Here is an 18,794-nt window from a genome sequence, read left to right on the forward strand (position 1 = left end):
TTGACTCTACACCTCTATAACAATATACCCTACTCACAAAACAAACTTCATTAACACTGTTTTCAGTAATCACACTTTGGTGATGGTATTGGTACCCTGAAACAGATTCTATTATATACGTATTATGAAATGAGACAAATCAGTAATTATGTTAATATCACTCAGTAATAAGATTTTTTGCTGAGAGAGAAAGCAATGACAGTATTAAGATCAGTGACTTCAAGTAAAAATTCCATAACCCCAGATATAAAGTGGAGATGTCAGTATAAATACAGTTTTTACCTTTTTAAAAATGCATGTCTTCTAGCTCTTTCAGCCAGGCCTAGAAAGAGTGACCAACCCAGTAACAATGGACGCACAAAGCACTGGAACTGATTTCTAGATGCCATTTCCTAGTTTTAAAGGAACCAGATCCCCTGCCGCACTCCATATATAGAAATTAACTTAAAAGGAATCAATGACCTAAATATAAGAGCTAAACTATTAGAAAAAGCAAAGAGGTAAATCTTCATGAGATGGGATTTGGCACTACATTCTTAAATTTGACATCAAAGGCACAAGCAACAAAAGAAAATATAAATTGGACTTCATCAAAATTTAAAACTTTTGTGTATCAAAGGACATTGTAAAGAAAGTGAAAAGACACAGATTGGGAGAAATGCTTGCAAATCATATAATAGTGAGGCTCTAGTATCCAGAATAAATAAAGAGCTCTTACAACTTAACAACTAAAAGACAAACAATCCAGTTAAAAACAGGCAAAGGATTTGAACAGACATTTCTCCAAAGAAGATATACAAATGGCAAATGAGCATATGAGAAGATATTCAACATCACTGGTCATTAAGAAAACGCAAATCCAATCCATGAGATACCATTTTATATTTAATAAGATGGTGACTTAAAAAATAGAAAAATATTATAAGCAAGTGTTGGTGAGAATGTAAAGAAATAAGAATCCTTGTAAGTTGGTAGTGGAAATGTAAAATGATGAAGCAGCTATGGAAGATAGTTTGGTGGTTCCTTAAGAAGTAGAATTACCATATGATCTCAAAACTGCACTCCAAGAGGAATGAAAACATATATCCAGACAGAAACAAGTATTCAAATGTCTATAACAGCATCATTCATAACAGCCAAAAGACAGAAACAATGCACATCAATGGATGAATGGATAAATAAGTTATGGTATATCCACATAATGACATATTATTCAGCCAAAAAAATAACAAAGTACTGATCCATATCACAACTTGGATGAATGTCAAAAACATGCCAGGTGAAAAAAAGGCAGACACAAAAGGTCACATATTTTGTGATTCCTTTTATATGAAATATTTAGAATTGGCAAGTCCATAGAGGCAACCCCCCCCCCAAAAAAAACAGATTAGTGGTTGCCAAATGATGGGGGTAAGGGATGATGGGAAGTGACTACTTAATGGATATACAATATTATTATGGAGTGATGAAAATGTTTTGAAACTAAAAAGAAGTGGGTGGTCACTGCATAACAATATGAAAGCAGAAAATGCCACTGAACTGTACACTTTAAAATGGTCAATTGCATGTTATGTGAATTTCACCTCATTAAAAAAAATACATCTAATGACAATGATATAGCACAAGTAAAGGATGTTTTGCAACATTGGAAGATATAAAACATTTAAACAGATATTTCAGCTTTGTATCATTCTTTCTTTTTAAATACACGTTTCATATAATATTTATTTATTTCATATAATACACGTTTCATATAATATTTATGTACATGTTCAAAATTTTTAGCAATAGAGGTGTATGATAAAAAATTGCTCTAAATCCAGGTTAATAAATCTCTGCTTTTCAGGGTGAATTGCTAGACATACTTTGTATACATTGGCTGAATAATATTTTAAAATTTATTTTCAATGCCTTTATGTAGATTATACATTTTCTAGTTCAACACAGGTCCTTCAAAACCTAGGGTTTCATATTGTGATTCAAACATTAATTTTCTTCCCCAACCATGATCAAATAGATACCTGGATTTTCAATTCCTCATTAGGGAAGTGGGTATATTTAAGATAGTTTTATATCAGTAATTCTCCTTTTTCTTCTGTTGATCAGAACTAGAAATGGAGGAAACAGGGCTAGACTTACCCACACAAGGCAGAGAGTAGCCAAGCTGAGGGTCGTGGACAAACTGCCGGTCGTTGAGTCTGGTCACACAGTACAGGTGGAAGCAGTCTAGGCAGATCACATGACGGTGGGTGCACTGGAAAACCAGGACAGGGCTCCTGCGGAGGCAAAGACATTTCCTCTAGTCCTCCTACGGCTGCAAAGGTAACGTGCAGTCTAGAACCCCTTCCGTAATCTTGCAGGGTTGCTTAGGGCATGCTCCATGTAGAGAACTGCACTGCTAACCACTGGGCTCGTATGTACCAAGGCTACCTCTGCAAAACTGGAAACACCTTGTGAACTATGAAGAAGATTGATTTTCTTAACTTTTATTTTTTCATAGGACCATACGGACCAATCAGCTATTTAAACCCAAGTTCAGATACAAGCTCTTTCTAGAAGCTTTTCTTGACTTATAATTTCCCAATCAACCTACTCATGTCATCCACTTACATATATTTCTAATGATTCACTATTTTATCATGATATTGCTATGTTTCTCTTCTCTTGTAAAACTATGATCTCTGTGAGAGTAGACACTGTGTCTCCTTGATACTAATATTCTCATAGCACCAGGCCTTGTAAGATTTTAAATAAATGATCCTTAAATTTAATTATAATATTAAATAGCACATAAACCTGAACTTCCCCCAAGTCAAAAGAAAAATTATCAAAGAATGTTAAATAGTCATTCATATCTCATTGGCAAATAGAAAAGTAGAATTTAGAAATAAAAGATTGTTTAGCAGAGATTCATCAACTACAAAATTTTGTCTATTATGCTCCCCCATCTACTCAAATACTCAATTTCTTAAATTAAAGTTAGGGGAGTACTAATAAATTAATATATATAAGTCCTAAAAAGTTTGGTCTTCCTTAAAACATTGTAGAAAAAATCTGCCAAGTAACCACGTTTTTTTTTTTTTTTGCTCATAAATGAACTGCATGAGTTTATAACAAAAAGGAGATAAAAATAATATATTAATTTGAGATCAGCCCCAAGGCAATTTTAATAGTAAGAAAGTCATTAGATTTTATCTTGATAAGCTTATTTTATACGTGATGATAACAAACTATTTTTCATTTCAAAAAATTTTTCATTTCATACCCAGTTCTTAACAGATAGAAAAACTCTTCCCCTAAAAATAAAAGAACAGAAGATAACTTCATAATAGTGAACAAGATTTAAAACATTTTGGTTTCCTACTTATTTCAAAACAATATATAATACACAAAAAAATGGAAAGAAAAACTTGGTATTTTAATGTCTTGGGCCAATAGGATGATAGTCAATTTGTCTGAGTTAGAGTGTCCCTGAGGTTTTTATGTGCTTCCATTTCCCCTCTCTGAGCCTATTGACAGCCCCTCACGGCCATTTCCATTCCCAGGGCCTTTTTCAATTGGGTGTTGACTGTGTTCTGAATTTTCAGCCTCCCCCCTTCTAACAGCCTCCTCACTGAAGACGGTGAAATACAATGCTTGCCTGTTTCTAAGAGTAGAGTCAGGCGTGCACACACGTACAGGTGCACACACGCCTTACTCCCTCTAGATGACCCTACGGACCTGCCATATTTACCTCCTTCTTTCAGGACTATGTTCTGTGAAAAAGGTTCTTCATTCTGATGTTAGCAAAATGGTTGACTCAGCCTTTATAGACCCCTGATCTGTTATCAATATATAGAAATACTGGAGAAACTATGAGAGCATTTATAAAAATGTGCCTATATATAACAAGGTTAAAAAGAAAGCTTGGCAATTACCATGTAGAAAAACAACAAAAAGAAAACTCATAAAAGCCAAAGCAGTCAGTATGGACTGGGACTCTGCCAGGGCCCCAGAGAGATGTTAAGATGCACGGCCTGTAGCCACTCGTCTAGCAAATGTACTCTTTCCATCCCTATTAACAGAAGGAAGAATAGAAAGAGTTCTCTTTCATGTGTGGTCAACAGTACACATTTATCGTTTTGCCTTTCAGTTAAAATATGTTTCAGTTAAAATAAGTTCAAAAGAACTTAAACCATTTAGTCAACTCATGGAATATCAATCGCTCTGCTTTAGAGATCTCTTCAAGAAAATTAGAGACACCAAGGGAGCATTTCATGCAAAGATGAGCACAGTAAAGGACAGAAATGGTAAGGACCTAACAGAAGCAGAAGAGATAAGAGGAGGTGGCAAGAATACACAGAAGAAGGGTACAAAAAAGGTCTTACTGACCCAGATAAGCATGATGGTGTGGTCACTCACTTAGAGCCAGACATCCTGGAGTGTGAAATCAAGTGGGTTTCTGGTGGCTCAGACGGTAAAAGCGTCTCCCTCAATGCGGGAGACCCAGGTTCAATCCCTGGGTTGGGAAGATATTCTACAGAAGGAAATGGCAACCCACTCCAGTATTCTTGCCTGGAAAATCCATGGACGGAAGAAGCTGGTAGGCTACAGTCCATGGGATTGCAAAGAGTTGGACACGACTGAGAGACTTCACTTCACTTAACAGTATGTGAACTGAGAACTACCAGATGTACAAGCTGGATTTAGAAAAGGCAGAGGAACCAGAGATCAAATTGCCAACATCCATTGTATTATACGAGAGAATTCCAGAAAAACATCTACTTCTGCTTCATTGACTACGCTAAAGCCTTTGATTGTGTGACTCACAACAAACTGTAGAAAATTCTTAAAGTAATGGGAATACCAGACCACCTCACCTGCCTCCTGTGAAACCTGTATGCAGGTCAAGAAGCAACAGTTGGAACCAGACATGGAACAATGGACTGGTTCCAAATTGGGAAAGGAGTACGTCAAGGCTGTATATTGTCACCCTGCTTATTTACCTTTTATGCAGAGTGTGTGCTAAGTGATTTCAGTTGTGTCTGACTCTGTGACCCCATGGACTATGGTCCGCCAGGCTCCTTTGTCCATGGGTTTCTCCAGGCAAAAATACTGGAGTGGGTTGCTGTGCCCTCGTCCAGGGGATCTTCCCAACCTAGCAATCAAACCTGCGTCTCTTACGTCTCCTGCATTGGCAGGCAAGTTCTTTACCACTAGAGCCACCTGGGAAGCCCCTATGCAGAGCACATAATGCAACATGTTGGGCTGGATGATCACAAGCTGGCATCAAGATTGCTGGGAGAAATATCGACAACCTCAGATATGCAGATGACAACACGCTAACAGCAGAAAGTGAAGAGGAACTAAAGAGCCCCTTGATGAAGGTGAAAGAGGAGAGTGAAAAAAGTTAGCACTCTTTAGCAGCTGAGAAAGGTCTTTGGAGGTCATTTTAATAAATCTGACATGAGTTAATAAGGAATTGGACCCTGTTGCCCTGGTGGTTCTAGGAATGGAGATGAGAAGATAGATGTGAGTGACATTTGTGAGGAGAGCCTGCCAGGACCTATATTGTCAGGGGTCTTTTTCTTTCTTCTGACATGCCTCTGTGCCCTTTGCTCCGACTGCACGTAAATGTTAATTGACCAATCCAGAAAATGATTTTACCCCAGTGAGCCAGGCTACAGAGCAGTTAATCAAAAGCTAAATAAAGTTCCCCATCACATATAAAAAGTCATATACAAATGCTGCACTTGACATTACTTCAGAGTTATTTGTAAGCAATGATTTCCCTGCTTTTATTAAAGGAGTGATCCAAAGACCCTTTATTCAAAAAGGAGAACTATCATATGACATCTGTGTGTGTTTGTGTGTGTGTGTGTGTGTGTGTGTGTGTGTGTTAGTCACTCAGTCGTGTCTGAGTCTTAGCGATGCATGGACTGTAGCCTGCCAGGCTCCTCTGTCCGTGGGATTCTCCAGGCAAGAATCCTGGAGTGGGTTGCCGTTTCCTTCTCCAGACATCTCTTATATGTAGAATCTAAAAGAAATGATACGAATGAATTTACTTGCAAAACAGGAAGTGACTCACAGACTTAGAAAATGAATTTACGGTTGCCAGGGAGAGGGGACAGTCAGGAACGTTGGGAAGGTCATGTAAACATTGCTTTATTTAAAATGGATAACCAACAAAGACATATTGTATAGCACATGGAACTCTTCTCAGTGTTATATGCCAGCCCAGACGGGAAGAGGGAGAACGGATACATGTATATGTATGGCTGAGTCCCTTATCCGTTTACCTGTAACTACCACAACATTGTTAATTGGCTATACCCCAATACAAAATGTTTTTGGTGTTTTTTTTAATAAAAGTATTAAGCATAATTGAGAGAGTCCTAGGAAAACTCATAGTGAGGCATTCACATACAGGACACAAAGTAGAAGACTGTTCCATAGTAATCCAAGCATTTAAACTCTTGTAAAACTGGTTCTCTAGTACCTACAAAATAGTACCAATTTTTTTTCATATTTTTCTGAAAAAATGCACGGTTTTCTACCTCATCTGTTTTCTCTCTTTTCACACACACACACTTGATCTCCTTTACGTTCCCTCTCTCTGCCAAAATCTCTCCATCTCTGTCTTATTTTTTTCTCACAGATATGTTTTCATTTATACCCACTAACAGAGAGGCTGTGGTTCCAACTTCGCAACTGAACATGACATACACTGAATGAAATGTGCCAAAAATTTCAAGATATGTAAAGCTAAGGAAGCAAGTCTAGACTCTAAAGAAAACACAAATCTAACGGAGCAGGTAGGGAAGGGACACACAGAAGCGTGCCACGGGGCAGACCGCTTGAAGTTATGCTCAAGATGTGGGAAACGATGAGCGGCCTCTAAGACGCTCCCCGGATCCCCGCCCCCTGGTCTTCACGCTTGTGTGTACTTTTCTTCCACACTGTATGAAGTGACCTGCTTGAACTGCAGGGAAAATGCAGAAATCCCAACACGGGACTTCCAGGACTAGACCGGAATAGACACTACACGGCCTGTGCTCTCTCCCGGGTCACCGCTCTGAGGAAAGTGAACGGCCATGTTGTGAGGACCCTCGAGCAGTCTGTGGAGACGTCCACAGGGCGAGGAACTGAGGCCTTTTGTCAACAGCCAGCACTGAATTGGCAGCCACCTAGGCTAAACATCTCTGAAGTAGATCCTCCAGCCCGAGCCTATAGACCTGGCTGAATCTTGACTATAACTTCATGAGACACCATGAGTCATGAGCAAGAATCACCCAGCTAAGCTGCTCCCAAGCTCATGGCCCACGGAAACTGGGCGAGGTAACAGTGATGGTTGTCTCACGATGGCAGGCTTTGGGATATGCTTTTTATGCAGCGATATACGACTAACACAGGCACAGAGGAGGAAGAGATCATGTTAAGACAATAGGTAGGAAAAGAATTCATGAACGTAGTGGCATTTAAAGGAGGATCAAGATTCCAGCACATGGAGCTGGAGAAAACATTCCAGGTCTAGAGAAGAGGTGGAAAGTACAGAGCGTGGAAGGTGACTGCTGAGTTACAGAGTACAGCTGGTTTCTTCCTTCACCCCAGCAAAAAGCAAAATTAAGAGAAAGATTACATTCAGCAATAGCAGAACTTGAAATACAACAAAAAACCATGAATATTAGAATAAAAATGTTAAGTATAAAATCATTGAAGAGTTTAAACAGTGCAATTTCCTCACTGGAAGGAGAAAATTAGCTCTTAAATTTAACTAACATTTGACCCTTGAAAATGCACACACTGTTTTTACAGTGTTTAGTTTGTGCTGCAGTAACACAGCTGTTATGCTCCAGTTAGCAATCTTACTAAGCTCTCTTCAGACTCCTTGTACATGAACAACGATGACTCCTGGGAATTTAATAAAACATTTGATTAGATAAAAATAATTAGAGGGAGAGAGCTACACCATTGAATAACTCAAGTTTATCTTAAGAACTGTCACTTTAAATCCCTCTTAGTTAGAGATTGCTTATAAACAATAAATAAATGACCAAAATCTCTGAAACCAAATGCATCTTCATCTATATTTAGGCACATTACCTACTAATTGCCCAAGTGCATGACTGACAAAGAAGCAGCCAAGCCCGCACCTCCCTGCAGACATGCTGGAGATAACATTTTAGCTCACATATGTTGTGCAAGTTCATTACTCAAGTTAGTCAAGTGAGCAGTCCCCGTCGCTGGAGAGGCCCCTGATCTGAGGTACTAATTGATAGATCCAACTTTTAGAAATTAAAATGAGCTTCAATAGTTGAATGACCTTCAAGATTCCTCCCAGCAGCCAAGTCAAAATCCTGAAGTAAGTTCACTTGCCCATTAGTCAGCTTGGAATCAGAATCCTATTAAGGCTCTGGCAGATCCCAAACAAGCTCATTAACTGCTTCTTCCAATTCCTTCTTGCCTCCTCTGCTCATGTCCTCCTGGCTTTATCTGGTTCACTTTTCTGTACACGCAGACACACATACACACACACGAGTTGACTCTGGCTCTGTAAGCTTACTTGCAGAGGCCCTGAATTTCAGTGTACAGATCATACCTAAGATGAAGACTCCTTATGTTTACATTTTTGAATCATTTTTATTCATTGATCCCGCCAGTAACTGTAGAAAAATCACTCCATGCCAGACACTGTCCTTCCGACGTGAAGAAGGCATGGTCCCTTTCTTCAGGGTCCAAAGGGATTGAGGACAACAAAGTAATTGTTTCAGTGCAGCTAAGTGCTACCACAGGGATGACTTTAGAGACCACCTAACTTGTGTCTGGGTTTCCCTGGTGGCCCAGTGGTAAAGAATGCAAGAGACACAAGTTTGATCCCTGGGTCGGGAATATCCCCTGGAGAAGGAAACAGAAACCCACTCCTGTATTCTTGCCTGGCAAAATCCCATGGACAGAGGAGCCTGGCAGGCTATAGTCCATGGGGTTGCAAAAGAGTCAGACAGGACTGTGGAAGGGCTTGCAAGATGGGTTAAGCCTCAGAGCATTCAGCTCCTGTAGAGAGATGACAATGAACAAACTAAACGGCTTCCCTTGTTGATAAAAACTTTAAATAAAATATTACACAAACTACATTACAGCAAAATTATTCTTAAGTAGCTTTCATCATGGCAGTTCTTGGTCAAATTATGAATTAATTACCCAAGGCCAACGTATTAAGATCCCAGGTTTTCCTTCTGGCTTCCAGAGCCCTCTTTAGCTTAGATTTCACCCTGAAGTATGTATCTCCTGTATTGTCCTTCATAAATCTTTCTGTTTCTCTCAGGTCAGTCTCTTTGTAGCTTCTGGACCACCCTCTTCTCTAATGCTCTTATCTCTATGTATAAGATTCTTCAATTTGTCTTCACTTTCCAAACAACAAAAAAACTGTCAGGGTTCAGCTCCAATCCAATCTCTTTCAGGAAACTTTTATCAGCAAGACTCTGGTTAACATGGATTCACTTCCTAACTTCTGTAAGCCTTCTGTTTATATAGTTCCATTCTGTATTAAACTTGGTATTTTACAGCCTATCAGTCGTATCGTCCTCTATCACCTTTATGAGCCAATGTCAGGTTCCCCAACTCAAATTCAACACACAGTTTTGAAGCTACTGTGTGCTGGTTCTTTTGTGCAAGGAGGGGAGGGGAACATAAGAGCTCTCGTTCTCAAGGAGTCCTGCTTGCTGGTGAAATAATAAGTCTGGGACACTTTTTGGAGTATGAATGAGAGACAACTTGCTCCAGTGTTGGTTAGGCAGAGAAATGTTCCTTAAAAAAGGAAAACATAAACTAAGACCTAAAAGGCAAGAATGAGTCAGTCAAACCAAGAAACTACAGGGAAGTGAGGATACATGTAAAAAAATGCTTAAAATGGAATAAAATTAGTACGGGTTAGGAAACTATGTCTTGTAATTTCTTATCAACACCTCAGCCTCCATCAAAGTTCTGAATTTCTCCAGAAATTAAAAATGAAACTAAGAAGTAGAGCTATTTCTTCTGTCACGTAATACAAGTCTCTGTCTTAGGTTTAAATGACACCTTACGTGTTGTTGAGTTAGGTTGTTTTGAACCATTAATAACAAGCAAGCTATGCAAAATAGAATATAAAGCATGGTTATAAGAATTCATGGACTGTTAATTTCCTCCAGATGATGTCAATCTTTGAGAACATTATTTGACTTTAGTATAGCTTATATATTGTATTTCTAAAAATAACTACTATTGGCAGGTTGAACCCAAACATAAGCCATTAACTTCTAGAAGTTTTAGATTGTAAACATTTCAATAAAATTACATATAATTTAAAAATAAACACCTTTTCTTTCTTAAAAAGTAAGTTAAATTTTTAAAAGTAAAGAGGTCACCCCTCTTTTATAGCAATTCATTACAATGATTTGATTTATCACAACACCCCAACTTTTCTTGCTAAGGTATTTATACCACTAAACGAATGCTGAAAAGTAACTATAAATGGCAGGAAAATTATAATAAAATAACTGCTGCATGTAACAAGGAAATAAAAAAAGAATTCCAAATGGTATTGGCCTATGGAAGGAAAATGCATCTCATGAAAAATTATATTTCTTTCTTATCCCCCAACTAGTACAATTAATTTCAATTCTCAAAATTATATTTGCAAAAGTCTAAGAATGCTCAAAATTATATTCATGAGTTAAGTGCTTCTGAGTTATAATCTCAGAGCATACTGCATTCAGATTGTCAGTGTATATAGCTAAAGAGAGCTAACACCAGATTTAACATAAAATACTTCCTGGGTCACATCGTTTGCATAGAGCTATTGTGTGGCACCACTCAGAAGACGCCATCTGTAACATACACTAACTCGTGCACATATCTTGTCTTTGTTTTTCCTTTTGTGAAAAACAGCTAGGATCGGCTAGAAGCTGCAATAGCATTCTGCTAAATTGAGAAAGATAAGAAGACAGATCTTGTTTAGATAAGAACCCCGCTGTGAAATAAATTGTTCTAGTGTATCCTCAAATCTCATGATAGGAAATATTAATGTGCTGAGAATCAGCCCAGTGGCTCCAAATATTGGGAGGTATTTAACATAAGAAATTATTACTGACACAGAGTGATTTAAAAAAGATGCATTTATTTGCTACGAGCTCACAAAAACCTTGCAGGGAGGATCTCCCAATGGTCCCTGATTCATCCTTAAGATGCGTGGATGAACGAGTGCTAGTAGAATGCTGTCCTTCATTCCTTTCAGAAACATTAAACCCAGGCCCTCTGAAGCAGAGTAGTTTGAAATGAAGAACCCACCTTTAAATGGATTGCAGACAGCTTAAAACAGTTCTACCATGAAAATATCACAAAATGAGGAGGTATTATGAAATTTCTGCAGTATCATTAGATGAACTCAGTATGAAAATATTAACAGTTTAAGAACTTATTGCACATGGCAACATTATTTTCCTAATTGAGGTTTTGTTTTACATATAGCTGGGGCTTCCCCGGTGGTGGCAGTGGTAAAGAACCCGCCTGCCAATGCAGGAAACATAAGAGATGTGGGTTCGATCCCTGGGTCGGGAAGATTCCCTAGAGAAGGAAATGGCAACCCACTCCAGTATTCTTGCCTGGAGAATCCCATGGGCAGAGAAGCCTGGGGGGCTACAGTCCATAGGGTTGCAAAGAGTTGGACTCAACTGGACTGACTTAGCACGCACGCATGCAGACATAGACAGGAAAACAGTGTATAACATAATAAAATGTTTCCCTAAAAAGAATAAAATTCAACTAGATAGAGCCATACACATCCAGCTGAATTCACATCGAAAACCTAGAAAAGGAACCCTGCAAGGACCCATCTCAAGAAGTCAGAGGTCGGGAAGGTTGGACAGGACCCTGGGAGGTGGTGGGAATTGCTGCGCCACCAGCCGGCCTGGGAACCCGGTTTTGTAAACAGGGATCTGTGAAGTGACAGGCTAGCTCTGGCAATCCCCGAAGACCTGAGACTTTAGAATCTTCAGTCTGTATAATCACAACATTTCTTCCTTCCCATAACAGTAGGGAATTTAAACCTTACTTGAAACAATGTATGAAAGAGATTCATAATTCCAGCTTTGCACCTCTTGAATGAACACATGAGCACACGTGCTCCTTACAGGAGTAAGAATCTGGGGATTTCTGGAGATTTCACTTCCAGGAAGATACGTCTGGAGAAAGGCCCTGAGCCAGAATATCGAAGAAAAATCAGAAAAGGTATTTGGGTATTAAAAATAAAAACCAACAACACAAAATATCTTATATAACTCTCTCTGACTCTTTGCGACCCCATGGACTGTAGCCTACCAGGCTCCTTTATCCATGGAATTCTCCAGACAAGAATACTAGAGTGGGTAGCCATTCCATTCCCATCTCCAGGGGATCTTCCTAACCTGAGTCTCCTGCACTGCACAGAGATTCTTGACTGTCTGAGCCACCAGGGAAGCCCTATATAACTCTCAACAAATAACAATTTAATTGTAAAGTAGTTTTTCCCTTGTTTTTCTAGTAAGGTCTGCTAGAGGTTGGAGTCAACAGGAAAAGACAGGGGGTAGGTGCCCTTGGCTGTGCTCCCTCCTCCCACACTGCCGGAGCCACTCTCACAGCCCGTACCCCAGAGAAGTCAGCTATTTAACTTTCTACCGTCTCTCCAGACTCCAATCTAGAGAGGTCAGCAAATTCCAACTGGGGCTGAATCTGGCATCCCCCGCCAGCTTTTGTAAATAAAGTTTTATTGGAAAGCAGCCATTTTTACATTTTGTCTATGGCTGCTTTTGCTCTATAAAGACAGAGGTGGGTAGTTGTGACAGAGACTGTACAGACCACAAAGCCTAAACTGCTGTCCAGCCTTTTACAGAAAGGGTTTCCTGCTTGAACATTTGCCTCCATTAATCCAAGGGCCATCTTTTGGTCTCTCCAGAGCTGGCCGAATTCCCCAGCTGTTTGAGCGGATGACAGAATGACTATGAATGAGTAGGGACACACAGGGAAGGCAAATGGGAAAAAAAAAGGTCTACAACGTTGCAGGATTAAGAGGTGTGCAGTAGGTAGCCTGTTTCAAGCTAAGCCACAGATACTACTTTTCTAGGCTGCAAACAGCATCGTCCTTCATCCAGGCCACTTCTTTGGATTAAGCTGATCCAGCCTCATCCAGGGTGTCCAATGCTTGCAACACCCACTTGATAGAAAAGGAAAGGGACTTTGCTTAGCTAATGGAGACTGATGGCAAGAAAACAGGACTTAACCATGTGATGCTGGCTGCCGGCTGACTGGTCAGGGAAGGCCTGGAGAGAGGATGTTACGCTGATCCCTAAATGGCCTGCCACGCACAGATCTGATGACTCACAAGAGGCTCTGGGGAAGGAGTGGCTGGTGAAAGGTCCCTTTAGGCGGGAACATCTGGGTGTGTTTGAAGAATTAAGGGGAAAGGCCAGTGTGATGCGAGCACAGTAAGCAAGGGGAGAGTGGAGTGAGATGAGGTTAGAGGAGGTGGGAACGGCTGCAGGAAGCCTTTGTCTAAACAGCCAGGCTTCGACTCTTTGACGTGAAGCCACACAAAATTCTCAGCAGGGGTGTAACGCGATGCCATTTATGTTTAAGAAAATCCCTCTAACTTTGTGGGATGAATGGCTTAGAGTGTGGCAAGAAAGGGAGAGGTCTCATGGACACTGTGACATCCTCCTGGGAGAGAAGGCGGTTTGGACTAAGTGAGGAGGCCAGAGAGATGTGGACGGATGGAGGCCACGTTTGGGATGACATAGCGTTGGCATGTCTCCAACTGAGCTCTTTTCCTTTTTTACTAACATTTGTGTATTTCTCCACTTTTAGGAAACCTCAAGATCATGTCCCCACATCCTTAGGACCATTGTTATAAAATTAACACCTTTCTAATTACTTTATATGAAGATGAAGATTTTCTATTGGTTTCTAAACAAATGCAACTCACAATCTTCATCAGAGCCTAAATTAAATGATGGTGAGCCTAATAATAAAATAGGATGTTATTTTAACACTCTCATCCTCTTAAACATCCTCTTAAACACTCACTCTTGGCTTTCCAAGCACGGGACAGACTGTGTGCAGTCTTTTGACCCCAAAAGATCTGTCCCATTTCTTCTTCCCCAAGCCCATGGGTGTGTCCTTTCATGCTCAGTCATGTCTGAATCTTTGCGAGCCCATGGACTGTAGCCCACCAGGCTTCTCTGTCCATGGGATTTCCCAGGCAAGAATAATGGAGTGGGTTGCTATTTCCTCCTCCAGGGGATCTTCCTGATCCAGGGATCACACCTGCATCTCCTGTGTCTCTTTCATTGGCAGGTGGATTCTTTGCCACTGAGCCATAGGCCCTCCAAGCCTATGCTTGGCAGTAAAACATACCCAGTCGGCACTCAATTTTATGAAAACCCTTTAACAAGAGACAGCTCATGCAATACGTGATCATACACCAAAGGGGAGGTGTATCACTGAGTTGTTACAAAAGAAGACGGGAGGGGGACCAAGGATGCTGTTGGCCCTCATCCCCTTCGGGAGGACAAATGGCTCCGTACAAAATGAAAGGCAAGGTTAATGGCTCAGCTTTTGCCTAAATGTTAAATTAAATTTTGTTGAACATCCACCAGGCATCTAAATGTGTGGTGGAGGACAGGAGGAATCTTATATAAATGTAGAAAACAAAGACCATTTCCTCAGGAGATCATAACTGAATTGGAGCTGTACTTAATATTGAACTGGGAAATACTCACTTAGGATCAACTGAGCATATTTGAACATTTTCACAAACAGTAAGGAATCTTGTGACCACAGTCTTCAAAAAACCTATCCAATTTCCACTGTAAGATCTATCAGAACTTACTGGGGATGGGAGTTAGAGATTCCAAGGACATTTCTTTCAGTAGATTGATTTGCCTGAGAAGTATTATTTAAATGGTAAACATAGTCTAATCTTGAGCAGAATTAAAAAGTACTGATAATTATTTCATTATAATTTGTACTCTTTCATATAAAATGAAGGGGAAGACAGAGGATGAGATGGTTGGATGTCATCAGTGACTCAATAGACATGAGTTTGAGTAAACTCCAGGAGTTGGTGATGGACAGGGAGGCCTGGTGTGCTGCAGTCCATGGGGTCACAAAGAGTCGGACATGACTGAGCAACTGAACTGAACTGATATAAAATGTGCTGTTTGACTCAGTACAATTTTGTGAGGTTTCTGTTTAGTCAAGTGGCACATTGAAAATACGGGAGCAAGATCTATCTGATGTTACTATGGATCCTTAAGTTAACCCAACCAGCACGTGGAGATCTCAGTGAAGGGAGATGGAGACAGTAGGTATAGAACAAATGCTGGGAACATGTGCAATGCTGGGTACATTAGCACAGATGTACTAATTCGCTAGGGTTGCCATAAAACAGGTGACTGGAAACAACACAGATTTGTTCTCTCACAGTTCTGAAGGCAGAAGGTCCAAAATCAAGGAGTCTTCAGGGCCACAGTACCTCTGAAACCTGCAGGGAGGATCCGTCTGCCCTCCCTCCCAGCTTTTGGTGTTTGCCAGCAAGCCTTGGTGTTCCTCGGTACGGAGATGCCTCCCTCCCATCGCTGCCTCTGTGTGTGTGTGCCTCTGTGTCTCTTCTCTTCTGACTTTTGGAAACGATGATGTTGGAGACGCCGGGTGGCGATGAAGGACAGCACCTCTTGAGAGGCAGGAAATGAATGAACTGAGTCCTGTGCCACTTCAGCTCGCCGTCCTAACAGGGTTTCCGGGCCCTGGATCGGGGAATGAGAACCCCGGAAAAGCCCAGAGCACTCACAGAATCAAGGGGTCACACCTGGGTTTCTTGGGAGGACAAAGCCGCTCGAGTGTTGCTGTTGTTTAGTCACTAAGCTTGAGTGTACAGGACTGAATGGGGAGGGGCGAGAACAGTCAGAGAGCATCAGAGGACTGCAGGGGACGGGCGGGCGGGAAACCCTTACAGTGTAAACATAAAACTGTGCAACTGCTTTGGAAAATGGCTGGGCAGTTTCTTAAAAATGTAAACACATATCCAACTCAAGGTCCAGCCAATCCTCCTCTAAAGCTCTAACCAGTGGAAGGGAAAGCATATGTCCGCACAGAAACCTGTACATGCGTGTTCACAGCTACTTTATTTGTAATAACCCCAAACCAGAAACGACCAAATGTGGCTCCGCTGGTGAGTGATAAACTGTGGTAGGTATAGCCATACAAAATACTGCACAGCAAGAAAAAAGGAATGAAGTGTAGATAGATGCAACAACAGGCATGAATCTCAAAATAATTCTGCTGTGTGAAAGAAGCCAAAAACAGAAGAAAAAAAAAAAAAGTACATACTCTATAATTCCGTAAAAAATTCTAAAACATGGAAACTAATCTACAGCGACAGAGGAGATCAGTGGTTTACAGGGTTGGGGGAACAGGGAGGGGTGGGAGGGAGAAAATATAAAAACACAAAACAAAATGTGAAGCAGACTTTGGAGGCAGTGGAGATGTTCACGACTCTGGCAGCAGTTTCACAGGTGTGTGTGTCATAACTAATCCAACGGCACACTTTCAATACGTGTGTTCTATCACATGTCAGTTATACCTCAATAAAAACTTAATGAGAAGAAAAGAGAATTCAGAATGAAATGGTTTCTTTAACAGAGGGCTTTTCATACCTGACTACCTTCTCACAATCTAGTCGGACAGAGGCAGCAGCTAGAGTCTGTTCACACACGGTCACTTTCTTAATCCCACTGTCGTAACTGAGCAGTCTATAAAAGAATGGCTACCATGCTTCATGTGAAAGCACGCTCTACTTCAGATGCCCAAATGGCAAAAGGGTTTTTCACAAACAGAGCAGACTCATGATAATCCGATATATGTCTTGAGTCCTGTCTTCCCAAATGGGGCATGCATGTCAGGCCTCCCTACTACAGGGGACTGAAGAAATAGGTCTTGCTCTAAGCTTCAGTTATACTCAAGTGCACACACATATATCACATGCATATATGTATACATACTTTTGTACATAGATATAATATTTTTGTTCTGTTTCGTTACTGCAATTTCTGCTTTCATTTTCTCAGGGAGAGATACTGGGTCATAGGATTTGAGCAATTCCATTTCTGAAATGCATTCAAAATGCATTGGAAGAGAATTAATATAGAATCACATAAAAAGTTCTGACACCCCACCACTACTGCTTCTGAAGAAAATGTATAGGAAGAAAAAAATCACTGAGTTTTGTGTATTTACAGACTTCTGCTAAACTCTGGACATCAATCCTGTTTCAATTTGGTTGTTTGCTCAGTCACTAGTGTGTGAAACTGAAAGTCGCTCAGTTGTGTCCAACTCTTTGTGACCCCATGGACTATACAGTCCATGGAATTCTCCAGGCCAGAATACTGGAGTGGGTAGCCTTTCCCTTCTCCAGGGGATCTTCCTAACCCAGGGATTGAACCCAGGTCTCCTGCTTTGCAGGAGGATTCTTTACCAACTGACCCACCAGAGAAGCTCAAGAATACTGAAGTGGGTAGCCTATCCCTTCTCCAGTGGATCTTCCTGACCCAGGAATCAACCCAGGTCTCCCGCATTGCAGGCGGATTCTTTACCAGGTGAGCTTATCAGGGAAGCCCTGGTTCAGTCACTAAATCATGCCCAACTTTTCACGGTCCCATGGACTGCAGCATGCCAGGCTGCCCTGTCCTTCACTATCTCCAGAGTTTGCTCAAACTCATGTCCACTGAGTCAGCGATGCTGTCTAACCATCTCAGCTTCTTCTGCTCTCTTCTCCTCCCACCTTCAATCTTCCCAAGCATCAGGATCTTTTCCAATGAGTCGGTCCTTCACATCAGGTGGCCAAAGCATTGGAGCTTCAGCATCAGCATCAGTCCTTCCAATGAATATTCAGGGTTGATTTCCTTTAGGATTGACTGGTTTGATCTCCTTGCTGTCCAAGGGACTCTCAAGAGTCTCTCTAGCACCACAGTTTGAAAGCATCAGTTCTTCGATGCTCAGTCTTCTTCACAGTCCAACTCTTATATCTGTATGTGACTATTAGAAAGACCACAGCTTTGACTATACAGACGTCTGTCGGCAAGGTGATGTCTCTGCTTTTTAATACACTTCAATTTTAAGAGGCTCTAAACCATAGTGGCTCTTGAGTCTTTCAGGTAAAGTGAAGCAGCCCCTTCCAGGGGCAGCAGAAGTAGGGCTATGCATGCTGCTCAAGTCCAGTCTGCAGGGAGTGGGGTTTTTACCTCTGACTAGTGATAGAGGCAACTTTTCCCATTTGAAAGAAAATCCTTTATTTGGAGGATTTACTTATGTTGAAATACCTTACTTATATTAAATGATATTGAGAGCAGATACTTCTGTTATTGTGTCTTTAAACATCCTTCAGTTCAGTTCAATCACTCAGTCTTGTCCAATTCTTTGCGACCCTCTGGACTGCAGTACGCCAGGTCTCCCCATCCATCACCAACTCCCGGAGTTTACTCAAACTCATGTCCATTGAGTCGGTGATGCCATCCAACCATCTCATCTTCTGTCATCCCCTTCTCCTGCCTTCAATATTTCCCAACATCAGGGTCTTTTCAAATGAGTCAGTTCTTCCCATCAGGTGGCCAAAGTTTTGGAGTTTCAGCTTCAGCATCAGTCCTTCCAATGAACATCCAGGACTGATTTCCATTAGGATGGACTGGTTGAATCTCCTTGCAGTCCAAGGGACTCTCAAGAGTCCCATCCAACACCACAGTTCAAAAGCATCA

At 40.9% G+C, this 18,794-nt stretch overlaps 1 protein-coding gene across 6 annotated transcripts in view; it reads right to left on the minus strand.

The window, feature by feature from the left end:
- Nucleotides 1-18,794, minus strand: part of PRKN (parkin RBR E3 ubiquitin protein ligase) — a 1,216,903-nt gene that overhangs the window by 439,895 nt on the left and 758,214 nt on the right. For all 6 annotated transcript variants that reach the window (XM_081524442.1, XM_081524441.1, XM_081524444.1 and 3 more), the window contains exon 8: nt 2,140-2,276. In XM_081524442.1, the coding sequence (XP_081380568.1) occupies nt 2,140-2,276 (137 nt within the window). The remainder of the gene's footprint in view (nt 1-2,139; nt 2,277-18,794) is intronic.

This window comes from Giraffa tippelskirchi, chromosome 9 (assembly GCF_054371585.1).
Source record: "Giraffa tippelskirchi isolate mGirTip1 chromosome 9, T2T-mGirTip1v1.2.pri, whole genome shotgun sequence".
In the NCBI taxonomy this organism is placed as follows: domain Eukaryota; kingdom Metazoa; phylum Chordata; class Mammalia; order Artiodactyla; family Giraffidae; genus Giraffa; species Giraffa tippelskirchi.